This window comes from Vigna unguiculata, chromosome 5, assembly GCF_037176805.1.
Source record: "Vigna unguiculata cultivar grain cowpea cultivar isolate G323 ecotype 2 chromosome 5, ASM3717680v1, whole genome shotgun sequence".
In the NCBI taxonomy this organism is placed as follows: Eukaryota; Viridiplantae; Streptophyta; class Magnoliopsida; order Fabales; family Fabaceae; genus Vigna; species Vigna unguiculata.
Genome location: NC_140796.1, coordinates 39595589 through 39608521, shown reverse-complemented (window position 1 = coordinate 39608521; position 12933 = coordinate 39595589). Strand labels below are relative to the sequence as shown.

The following is a 12933-nucleotide window of genomic DNA, read 5'->3' as shown; positions in this document are numbered from 1 at the left end:
TGACACTCTAAGGAGTCAGTTAGTCTTACTTAGAGCAACTGACTATTATCGTGAGAGTAGCAGAAGGCCTAAAACTCACTAAGGGCTAACCTTGTGTGTGCGGGATTGAAACATTGTAACACTTGTAACACATAGCTCGGGGTGAGCAGAGATATCCACCACAAGTGCAAGCATCCACTGAATCCGACTAGATTATATGTATCCGGATGAGTCAAGTCGAGTCTTAGTGTATTGATTGGAAGGTCATAACATACTTGAATGATGTATGTATATTGGACTGTGAAAGTATATATGATTGCATGATAAAACCACTTTTGGCTCTAGCTTACCCTTTGTTTGTTTGATTGCTTTGTATGTTGTTCCTCTACTTTTGCGATGATCATCAATTTATTGATGGGAGCAGATGCGAGAGGTACTCGTGGTCAACAGGGGAGAGATGATTTCACTGCATAGTCTACCTGGGCTGGACTTCTTGTGTTAACTAGGCTTTTCTTTTAGGGAAATGGCCCATGTACTGTTTGGCCTTTGAGCCTCATTTTGAAAACTTTGTCGTTATTCCTTTATGTTTTCCTTTGGCATCATGGTGTGCCTTGGTTACTGTACGGAATTGTATTTGTACTCCAGGACTGCGTTAATATGTTATTCTATGTGATGTTTCCTTTTAAATTGGTTTATTAATTAAATGGGACGTTGCATTTATGGTAACAGAGCGGTCATTCCTTGGGTCTGTGGACTTAGATGTCCACTTAGCTTTCTCTGTGTCTTTCTGAGTGTTCTTAGTTAAATTCCTATCTTATCAAGCCTAACTGTAAGACCCGAGATATTTAAATAACTAAATAAATCATTATTTAACAAATGCGGGTCGTGGGAGATAAAACCTTATTATAGGAATTATCGCGAAACATGAATTGGTTGAATTGGTTATGCATTGACTTTGTAATTGAGTGGTTGTGGGTTCAAACCTTACTAAGAACAAATTTAACTTTCTTTTTGCCAGAATTTCCTTTGGCATGGAGATGAAAAGGCATAAAACCCTAGTTGCCAAGGGAGGCAGCTTAGTGGGCTGGGAGACAACCAATAATGGTCTTTGAATGGTCGTTAACACCTAATTCAAAGCCATTTTCGTTTCCCCTATCATTAACAAGCATTAAGGCTTAGTTAAGGGTCTAATTAGAGAGTTTTTGGGTGAAGAAAAAGAGAAAAATGTGAAGGGGTAAAGAAAAACGAATTTGATAGTGGAAAAGAGGGTCTGAAGGTGAGTGTTATGTGGAAATTGATAAGAGCATCAAGTGTATTGGGAGAAGACCAAGGTTGGACTAGTGGTGGCACAACAGAAGTCTTGATTCCTCCATTTTGAGCAAGGATTAACAGGTTAGGGGAGTTCCTTCACGTATATACATGCTTTATGATTGTTTGGTATTGTAATGTATGATCATGATGCCCTACATAATCCCAAATCGTGGTGTTTTCGAGTTTCTGGAAAAATTCCCAAAAATCGCCTGGCGGATTTGAATTTGCCACCAAGCGACGCATGTAACCCAATTATGGGTTTTTGTGATCAACAGCCTGTCGGCAAGGGTGACTCCGCCAGGCAATGCAAACACTGTGAAAAACGCTATTTTTCTTACTTTACGCACAGCAGAAACCGCCGGGCGCAACTTTGATATCGCCAGGCGCCAAGCTTTGATTTTTTAGGTGGTAGGCGCCACATATTTTTCTAGTTTGTGCAGTTTTCGTAAAATTGTGTTTCCTTGTTAACCGTCCGATTTATGTGAAATTTTGACAGGAGATTTATAACATGTTATTCGTCACTTGAACGGTGGAGATTGGAATTGGATTTCTGCAGCTAGAGATATACATCACTCATGATTGGTTGTTTTAATTCCCTAATAATATGATTATCAATGGATGCTTAAGTTTGCTTAAGTGTTGGTATGGCCTTGATTGACGAATATATATATATATATATATATATATATATATATATATATATATATATATGTGTGTGTGTGTGTGTGTGTGTGTGTGTGTGTGTGTGTGTGTGTGTGTGTGTGTTAGCTCGAATGTATGATGTTATAAGTGTATGAATAAGGGTCATTATTGATGATATCACTATGACCGAGTGTTGCATGATCATGACAGGTTTTGGGAAAGTATGGGAACATGATAATCATACTTTAAATGTAATGGAATTGCGAGGGTATGCGAAATAAGTATATAACTTTCATTGTGTCTTCTGTGGGGTTTGTGAATTGTAAGCATGCAAAGGGTTGGTAAAATGAGAATGGGAAAATAAAGTGTGTGTTGGAATTGATTTAAGAGGTAAGTATATATGAATTATAAAAGAGAGGAATGTGTGCTTATACTTGAAAGATGCATATGTGTTGTGATGTTGTAATTTGGAATATATGAATGTGTATGTTGATTTCTGGATGTTTGAGAATTGAATGGTTGAATTCAAGGAAATGAATTAGAGTACCAAAAACCAGTAGTGTCACATTACTGGTGTAGTGTCTAGCAGTGTAGACTGAATCGCCAAGCAATAGTAGAAAACATGAATGTCTTGTGAGTTGTGGCCCCTAGCGGTGATGTGGAACCGCCAGGCGGTCTGTACTGCCATTTCACTTAGTCGCGCTTAGGCTGCGCTAGGCGATGGTGTAGTGGCAGGGTGCGCTGTGATATGTTTTGCATGACTTATTGTGTTGGTCCTGGTCTGGGATATGCTTGATGTTGTCATGAGCGGGTAGGTTCATGACTAGTGATGAACACGTGATGATATGAGCGGCGAGGTTCATCTCCTGATACTCTCGTGTGGGGATACGAGTGGGGAGGTTCGTATGTTCCGTGCTCACACTTGAGAGATGCTACAAGCGGGAAGGTTCGTAGTTGGTGGATCATGTGTGTTGGACTACGAGCGGGGAGGTCCATAGAGTAGGACTACGAGCGGGTAGGTTCGTAGAGTTAGACCATGAGCGGGCAGGTTCGTGGAAGCATTAGAATCCCTAAGACCTGGTTGAGTATGTACCTTGTGTAGCGTAGTGTGCTTTTCTTGTTTTCGTTATCATGCTGTAATGTGAAACTTGGATTAGGGGATGTTGTGCCATGAGCGGGTAGGTTCATGGATGGTGGTGAACACGTGATGGTATGAGCGGGGAGGTTAATACCCTGTTACTCTCGTGTGGGGATACGAGCGAGGTAGGTTCGTATGTTCCGTGCTCACACTTAAGAGATGCTACTTGCAGGGAGGTACGTAGCTAGTGGATCACGTGTGTTGGACAATGGGCGGGTAGGTCCGTAGAGCACGACTACGAGCGGAGAGGTTCGTAGAGGCAGGACCACGAGCGGGTAGGTTCGTGTGAGCATCATAAACCCTGAATCTAAGGCTAACTATTAGTGTGTTGTGAAGGTTGAAAAGCCTTGGTAATTAAGGTGTTGGCCAAGAACTAACTAGAATAAAATAATTGGGTGTATTGTTAAGTTTATTAAATTAATTGATTGTTTTTCTTAGCTCACCCTTTTTGTTTATGTTTGGCGATGATCGTGTGATTCGTTACGCAGGAGCAGATGATGTTACAGGTGATGCTGGTGATGCATGGAGACGGAGAGAGAGCTAGCTTGGGGGCTCTTGAGCTAGGGTTTTTTTATGATGTTCTTTCATTATGTTCAATTTTGAAAACTTGTAATAAGATTATTATTATTTAGTTATGTTTAAATTATGGCGTGTTAAAAAATAATTTGAATTTTCCCGCCTTTGGAAATAATAAAATTTTGTTGATTGATTTTCTATATTTTATTTTATTTTATTTATTTAATTAAGTAATTTATAGTAGGGATGTTACACTAACCAAGTGATTTCCTGTATGCTAGTGAACTATGGCACCATCTTGTAGGACTCTACAATCCTCCCAGGGTGATGTGCCAGATATCGGGAGAGCAATCGAGGCAATGGTGGTTGTCATGACGTAGTAGAGTACGACGATGATGTAACAACATGAAGCATCAATGCAGCGACAGGCAGCGACACTCGTGCAGTAACAGCTGTTGATGCAGCAGATGGAGGCTGCAAGAGTGGAGGCCCTCCACCAATTGGAGGAGAACATGGCAGTTGGCCTTGTATTTGGTTTCGAGCCACGACCTGTAATAAGGGAATGGAGTCTAGAAGATTTTCTCAAACACCACCCGGTAAAATTCAACGGGAAGACTACCCCGGATGCAGCAGACCGGTGGCTGAAGGACCTGGAGAGAATCTTCGATGTGAAGATGTGTCTAGTAGACAACAGGTTGACTTTTGCAATTTATATGCTCACCGGAGAAGCTGAACACTGGTGGATCAGTACAAAATCCATCATGGAGGAGAGAGGTGAGCCTGTGACTTGGAAGGCCTTCAAAGGGAAATTCCTCTCTGAGTATTTCCCCAACAGTGTCAAGTATGCCAATGAGGTGGAGTTCCTCCAACTAACACAGGGGAACAAGACAGTGGTGGACTATGCTGAGAAGTTCAAGCATCTTAATCGCTTCTATACACTTCAACTTGATGAGGAGTGGAGATGCCAGAAATTTTAGAACAGTCTCAAAGGAGACATCTGCTTGATGGTAACCCCTCTGTCCATCAATGACTTTGCTGCACTAGTGGAGAAAGCACGAGTGATGGAGAAGATGAAGAATGAAGTGGAGGGTCAGCGTCCACAGCAACCTTAGAGGATTGGCGGGCCATCACGGTCCAAACCGAGGCATGAGGAGCGGAGGAGATGATACGATAGACCTCCACCAATTAGGGAGAATGTAAGGCCCACTTACGTTGCTGCCCTTATTTTAAAGGGGCCACCCCAAAATCGTTTGGGCCTAGGGTTGGCCCAAAGCGCAAACAGACCCTAAGTCTGCCCTAACACACTCTTCACTTCTCACTTTCAGAAAACAATCGTTTGTTCTTCCCTTTCCCCCTAAAACAGAGCTCTGCTAGGTTTGGTTCCCGCTCGTTTGTGCTAACTTAAAAGTTCGCTCCGTCTCACGTAAGTTCGTTCTTGAACCTTACTTCTTTCCTTTTGAGTTGGTTTTCATGATTTTTGTTAGGGTTCATGATAGTAACCTTGTTATCCTTCTGTGCCGCTGTTCCAGTTAGTGAATATGCTCCTGGATCTACAGAGTTCCTTGGCTTAGGGTCGGAGTCTGATATTAGCCTCTTTCCAAGTAAGGGAAGCTATGGCTTACTCATGTATTTCGTTTTTTCTGTTGTTCTGTTGTTGTTCTAAGAGTCTATACTTGGTGTGATGTTGTGAATGCTTGGAACGTTTTAGCATGTTGGTTCGGATTGGTATGTGTGGTTGTTGTAGGGAAATAGTGGCGAGATCTGATAATCTCGCCCAAGCGAGCCTGTCTCGCCTAGGCGAGATGAGCAGAGACTCACCCAGACCTTTTCACGCGAGGAGTCGCCCAAGCGACCAACTCAGTTTTGAGCGAGTGAACATCTCGCTCAGGCGAGGGGAGTCTCGCCTAAGCGAGAATGCGCATAGGCTATTGTTTCTGTGTGTCGAGCTCTTACCTAGGCGAAGGGAGCTCGCCTGAGCGAGAGACCCTCTCGCTTGAGCGAGACCCTTCAGCCTGAGCAAAGCGCTGGGCGAGAGTGCGTTCTGGTTTGGTGTTTCCCTTGTTCTTGAATGTTTGGCTTGTATTTGATTGGATTATTATATAATGGCATGAGAGGAATGAATATGCATGACTGAGAGCATATGCGAGAGGTACTCGTGGTCAATAGGGGAGAGATGATTTCGCTGCATAGTCTACCTGGACTGGACTTCTTGTGTTAACTAGGCTTTTCTTTTAGGGCAATGGCCCATGTACTGTCTGGCCTTTGGGCTTCATTTTGAAAACTTTGTGGTTATTCCTTTATGTTTGCCTTTGGCATCGTGACGTGCCTTGGTTACTGTACGGAGTTGTATTTATATTCCAGAACTGCATTAATATGTTATTCTATGTGACGTTTCCTTTTAATTTGGTTTATTAATTAAATGGGACGTTACAAGAAATATAACGATACATCTTTATAACATTATGATACTAATATAACAAATAAATTAATTAATTTAGTGAAAAATTAAATATATTAATGTATATTTTATATTTTAAATATTCTTTTTAGTGTTTAAGTTGTTTGCATCTGTGTTTCTATTCTCAAATAATATAATACAATTAGTAGTATCAATATGATACAATTATTAGTATTAATATGATTAGTATTTGATGTTATTATTCTTATTAATATTATTCTACTACTATTATTATTAATTTTTATTATTATTACTACTATTATTACTATTATTATTATTATTATTATTATTATTATTATTATTATTTTAATTAATATTACTGTCAATATTATTTGTATTAACAAATATTTAGTATTATTATTTTGTATTTTTATTATTATTACTATTATTTTATTATTTTTGTTTTACATTATTATTAACTCTATACATTTTTTCTAAAATATTATAGTAGAATATAATGATTTGATTGTTATTTTTGTAGATTAGATATATAAGATTGAAAAACTAATTTAGGATATATAACAAAAATGGTTTGACAATAGCCTATAATCAATATATAAAATGTTTTAATATATCTTTTTTAAATTGTTGATTAACTTATTTATCATTATTCCATTGTCATGGCTTTTATTTTCTTACATTATCCATATATATATATATATTATATATAAAGCTAATTTAGAATTTATATTAATAACTATAAAAAAAATTATATCATGCCAAAAGACATGTGTCTGCACACTGGCGGACCTAGGATGTGACAGGGGAGCCACGGCTCCCCCATTTTTTTTTTGAATTTTTTTTATATATATTTATATATTTTTTAAAATTATATTATATATTATTTATATTAAAATTATATTATGAAAAATTATAATAAAAGATAAAATAAAAAATTTTAATAGAGACATTAATTTATAAAAGAGATTAGGGTTTTTTTTCTGACTATAAGATCTTTCCATCATGTAAATTATCATGAAAGTCTGTGAAGAGAGATAAATACAAAGGTTGGGAAATAGAGGTTGGAAACACATAGATTGAGATTCATGTATACATTCTTGCATGATCTATCACAAATCAAGGTTAGTATCTTATTATGATTTATGTATGTTAGTTTATGATTCTTTTTAGGATGTTTCTTCCAAATTAAGTTTATCCTAAATTAATATAACTCCTAATTATGATTTTAGGGATTCTTTTATGAAATTGGTATGAACCCTAATTATAATTTTTCCTAAATTATTATAATCCTTAATTGTGAAATTTAGGGATTTTGTGTTTTTCGCTACCTATGGTATTTTTTTTTTAAGTTTTGAATTTATACAGTATTGCTTATCTAATTAAAGTAGTATGAGTTTTATTATGTTTTGCATTGTGATAATTGTGATTTGTGAATATAAATTTTATTTATTCTAAATAGGTAAGAGGTGATAAATTTATATTAGAAAGATTATGATAAAAAGTAAAAAAATTGATTCATTTTTTTCAAAGAGGAAGGTTTGTGATGAAGATGAAAAAAAATGTATTTACGTTAACTAAGCTTGAGAAATTTAATAAGAACCAAGAATTTAAGACAATATAAAACAAATCTCTAAAGTTATCAGAGTTACATATAATTAATTTAACAATTCAATAGAACGTGATCTGGAAAAAACGACATCAAATTTGACAATACCACCAAATCAAATTGATCAGATACGAATGCTTGATCTAAAATTGTATTTATGAATTGGTATCATGATATAATAGCGAATGATAGTAATATTTTTTCGAATTCTACTATTATATGTGTTTGTTATAAGAAGAGGAAATGAAGAGAAAAAAATGAATAGTTTTTCTTCTAAAAAAAATTATATATAACAAATCTAATTTGGCCCTCCTACAATTTTAGTCCAAGTTCCGCCACTGTATGCACGAATTACATTGGAGAATATATTCATTTATATTATGCGTTTATAACTCATGTATGTCCATCATTCTTAAAGCTAAAATGGGTTGGAATTCGCGAACTAACTCGCTCATCACGGGTTCAAGCCGAGTTGGGTTGAAATTTTTTTATAAATTTCAATACATGTTGATTTTTGACCTGGCTCATCTAGAACCTGGCTCATCCGGGTTGAACCCGTGGTAAAACGGGTTGGCTCATCAACCCCCAAATAAAAGGGTCACACAAGTGTTTTTTATTTTTTTATTAATTTGGGCTTTACATTTGGGTCATGTTAGGTTATTTTTTTATCCAATACATAAATAATTTGTATTTTTTTTATTTTGGTTTGTATTTGGATTATATTAGTTTATTTATTTATATTTTAATTAGAATTATAATTTAGTTTTGACTGAAAAAAAATAAAAAAAAATTATATTGTTTTTAATTAAGTGAACCCGTGAGTCAACCTCTTTAACCAGCCAACTTGTGGTGGACCGGATCGGATCGGATAGAATCGGATTACCCATTTTGACAGCTCTAATCCTTATATATATATATATATATATATATGTATTTTATTGCCCATGCATACACTTGTCATTTTAAATTGATATATAACATAAAAGTTTAATTTTAAATTTTAAACATATAACAATATTCTTATACTATATATTATTAATCAAAATTTTAACTTCAAATTCATGTTACTCTAATTTTTTTTAATGGATTTACATGATATCTTGCATTTGATTCCCATGTACATGTTACTTTTATTTAAAATACTTTTGCTCATTTGGCCAATTTTTTTCAATATTTCATTGACAAATTTAACCTAAACTTCTTATTGTATTTACTATTATTTATCATATTTTTAAGTATATATAAATTGACATAAAATGGTGGAAATTTTCATCATTTTTCAGTTTGTTTTTAATTTAAAAGAAAATTAATTAGCATAAAATTTTATGAAATTATTTACTTTCTAATAATTGAAGAGAAGATTCTCTAATTATTTTATTTTATCTACAGACTATAGTTTGTTTACTTTAACTGAACTATATTATTTTATATAAATGTTTGGCTTTTATTGATTATGTAATAAACTTTAATCTTTTAATTATTATTATTATTAAATAAATTCACTATAACAACTTTTTCTTTTAAAAAATAAAAACTAAATAGTTAGATGACCTAGAAATTCACTTATTTTCTATATGGAATTTACAGTATATTTGAATTAGTCTTTTCTACATGATGATATTTTAATTAATTATATTTTTTCTATAAATTTTATTATTATTTACATTAATATTAAATTAGTTATATTATTATTATTATTATTATTAGCATTCACATTGATAATAATAATAATAATATTATTATTATTATTATTATTATTAACAAATCATTCATATATTATAAATATATGAACAAATGAACAAAACCAATCAGAGAAACTAAGACATTTTATTTAATATAATATTTAACTAAAATGTCTACTAAGAAATTTTAGTCATATAACTACACATCACTAATAAATTAGTATGTCAATTTTATAATTTAGTACAAATAAATTCATATTTAAATGTTATTTTTTTATTCTTAGTATTTATCATATAAAAGAATAGGAATATCTTTGATTCTTCATGTGTCAATATCTTTCAGTAGTTTTGTTTGATTATTTGTCTGTTTATCTTATGTCGATATATGCATATATTTTTATTTATAGATTCTAACATCAATCTCATGTTTTTATTTTGTACGGGATCATTCATACTGTACGATGTCCTTTACCTTTATTTTGTACAAACATTTTACTTTTATTTTGTGCGAGATCATGTGTCAATTACTTGCATATTTTATTTTTTCTATATGACCATATTGTTATTTGAATTAACATTAGCGGTAATAATATTAGTCATAATACTATAATTGATATTACTATTATTATTAGTGGTCACTAAAAAAAAAAATTATTTAGTGAAGGTTTATTTGCGGAGGTTATAAAAATTAGTGGATTTTTTAATTTTTGGAAGAGGTCTATAACCTCCGCAAATCATTTTATACTTTTCATTTTCCTTTTATCTTTTTTCAGCTTGGTTACACTCTCCCTTCATTTTTGCTTTGGATTAGGGTTCAGTTCAGGGAAATTGGTCTCCGTCGTCGCTCATCGGCAGTCGTCGCTCGTCGGGAGTCATCGTCGTCGGTCAGTGCTCGTCGTCGGCGACGACATTCAATGAAATCGTCTCTGTCGTGGCTCGTTTGTCGTCGGCCTGTACTCGTCATCGTCGACCTTCAAGGTACAAACTCTAAGTTGGATTGCCATCTATTGATTCCCAGTACTTCTTCAATGTCTGTGTTCTTTTAGGTTGTGCTCATCACTTAATAATGTTGTGCAATGTCTAAGATTGGGTTCCTCTGTCTCAAATTATTGAGCCTTCTTGAGCCTCTGGTTGTCAAAAAATTCCAAGTGGTAGAGGGATTAAGGTGTAGAAAAGAGTGTTTATGAATGTCCTTATTTATTTTTTGGGATGTCGTTAATATTTGTGTGTGTGTACAGGCACCACCGTAAAAAAACTGTAATCACCTCCTGCACAAACACGGTCACACTCACGATCACCATCGCACACAGATATTTTGGATGGTCTTAACTTTGATTTTACTTTAATTGCACTGCAGATGGAATAGCTAGAATTTCTTTGCATGCAATATCAGTGAAAAGGTCATTAAGGAAACATGTATCTTTTTTTCTTTCTTTGGTCTTTGGTTCTCCCTGTACATTAAATAAACTTTGAATAATTGTTGGCTTTCAATGTTATATCATGGCTAAAGTTATTGTTGTGTAATGATTTAAAGTATACATTCGTTGTGCTTCCAACTTTGCACTCCACTTACATATTTGTTTAATCAAGCAGGAAGCATGTATTTTATTCATGATTGCATGCACTACCTATTTTCTATGTGAATAAATGGTTATGTATAAAAGTTTAAAAGTCTGTATCTTAGTAACATTGTCATAAATTGGAATGGTTGCTAGTTATATTTTTCTTTACTTAACAGGAATTTCAACTCAAATCAATCCTTATACCAGGGTGTAAACTATTTGAAGTATGACAATTGTTACAACCTGGGTATCCCTCCAAAACAACGATGTGTTCTCATCTTTGTCACACTGTGTTTGTATTGGTTGTTACACCTAATACAATAAATTGAGCCAATGTGGTTGCTTTTATTCCAGTTATCCTCCTATGCGTGCTGCTCTCAATGCAACTGGACGCAAAATTTTCTACTCACTCTGTGAATGGTAATAAAGCATTTTTGGTATTTTGTCATATGAGCTTAGTTCCATTTAATTTGACAGAATTCTTCATGGGATACATTTGATTTTGAAGGGGCGTTGATAACCCTGCCTTGTGGGCAGGTAAGGTAGGTAACAACTAATTGGTTAATGGTGTAATGGTTAATGATTACTTTTTTGTGACCTTGGCTTGGTAGGAATGAAAATTTTCATAAGGTTGTAGCAATGAGTAGGCACGAGAAAGGAAGGGGAAAGTGCAGGGATAAATGAGCACAAAGGGTGGATGGTGTTTCTCCATGTATACACGATTCACACTCATTTTTTTAATTAATCATTTTTTGTAAGATAAAATTAGGGGTACTCTGAATTCACTTTCAGTTTGGCTTAACCATGATTTCTTTTGAATAAAGCATAAACATAAGTTGAGCTTTCAAAGACTGAGACACATATTTTATATTTGAAACTTTCACATGCTCAAAATTTTGAACATGTGCATGCAGACACCGCTATTGATCGGGTGTGATGTCAGAAATTTGACTGCTGAAACACTTGAGATTTTAAGCAATGAAGAAGTCATTGCCATTAATCAAGGTCGTACTACTACTTTCTATTATTGTTTCCAAGTTAATGCATAACTCTCTGTCTGTGGTGCCAATGGTGTTTATTTTGTTACATAAAATGGATAAATTTGAGATGTATTAATCAATAATTTGTTTTGTACCCTTGATTTATTGTGAATCTGTGAGACAGATATGCATTCTTTATGTATTTTAATGGTCTATTATCAATACAAGTTTCACTTACTGATGGAAACATTTTTGCCCGCTTTTTTTTATCTTGCAGCACAAGTTAGTAGCTGAAGATGCAGTGTCCTCGTTCAGTGTTGGAGTTGATATCCACGACTGTAAACTCTACATTTTCACTCCATTTACAGTATCTCACTCTGCAGAGTAGTAGCTTATATTTTATCCATTCATGTTCCATCTGTATAGTCCATTATGGATTCGCTGCATGTTTCTTCTCTTCTCTTCTGTTGCATTATTTGTTGGTCACACTCAGACATGAACGACTTAGAATAATTCGACATCTTGGGTTTACATTTCAAATTACAGGATGGTCCGGTCCCTGCTCATTCATCATGTTTACATAATTTTTGTCCTAAAAGTTCCCTTGAATGGATTTTATATATTTCAGAAACTATGATCGAAGTTTCTATTAAAACTGTTATTAATGATTTTGTATTTTAGTTTTCAATGTGAATTTCAGTATAAAAAAGTCTTTCTATTTTCAACTCTCTAACCCATGATTAAATATAGTTATTTTCAATGTTCCATAATTAGATAAAACATTCGAAGAACTTTCACTCAATAATGCCAATCCTGATGAAAGAGTTATCTTTCTCTTCAACCAAGCACTTCGAGAAAGAATCAGAAGAGCAACGAAAGGATCAGTAGTTTTATCTATTTGGGTAGCTTTAAACTCTACACTTAGTTTTTATATTTAGAACACTATGTATTCTCTTTGTTCAACATCATGTATTTTCTTTTTTTAGATTTACATTGTAATTGTTAATACTTTATGAAATCATCAATAAAAGTAACTTTGGTTAATTTTTGTGTAATTTACGAATTTATATATTTTATTTATTTTTTATTATAAAAAAA

General features: G+C 34.1%; 1 protein-coding gene and 1 long non-coding RNA gene across 8 annotated transcripts; both read left to right on the top strand.

The window, feature by feature from the left end:
* Positions 1–4053: 4053 nt before the first annotated feature.
* Positions 4054–4563, top strand: LOC114184627 (uncharacterized). The gene has a single exon (XM_028071944.1). The coding sequence runs from the start codon at positions 4054–4056 to the stop codon at positions 4561–4563; it is 510 nt and encodes a 169-aa protein (XP_027927745.1).
* A 5456-nt stretch (positions 4564–10019) lies between these two features.
* Positions 10020–12401, top strand: LOC114183457 (uncharacterized). Of its 7 annotated transcripts, none has more exons than XR_014994999.1 (4): positions 10020–10271; positions 11032–11102; positions 11210–11860; positions 12113–12401. It is a non-coding gene; the product is annotated as an uncharacterized LOC114183457 (long non-coding RNA). The 7 variants fall into 7 exon arrangements; XR_014995001.1 differs by having other exon boundaries at positions 11032–11275; positions 11770–11860; XR_014995002.1 differs by having other exon boundaries at positions 11032–11275; positions 11467–11860.
* Positions 12402–12933: the final 532 nt, after the last annotated feature.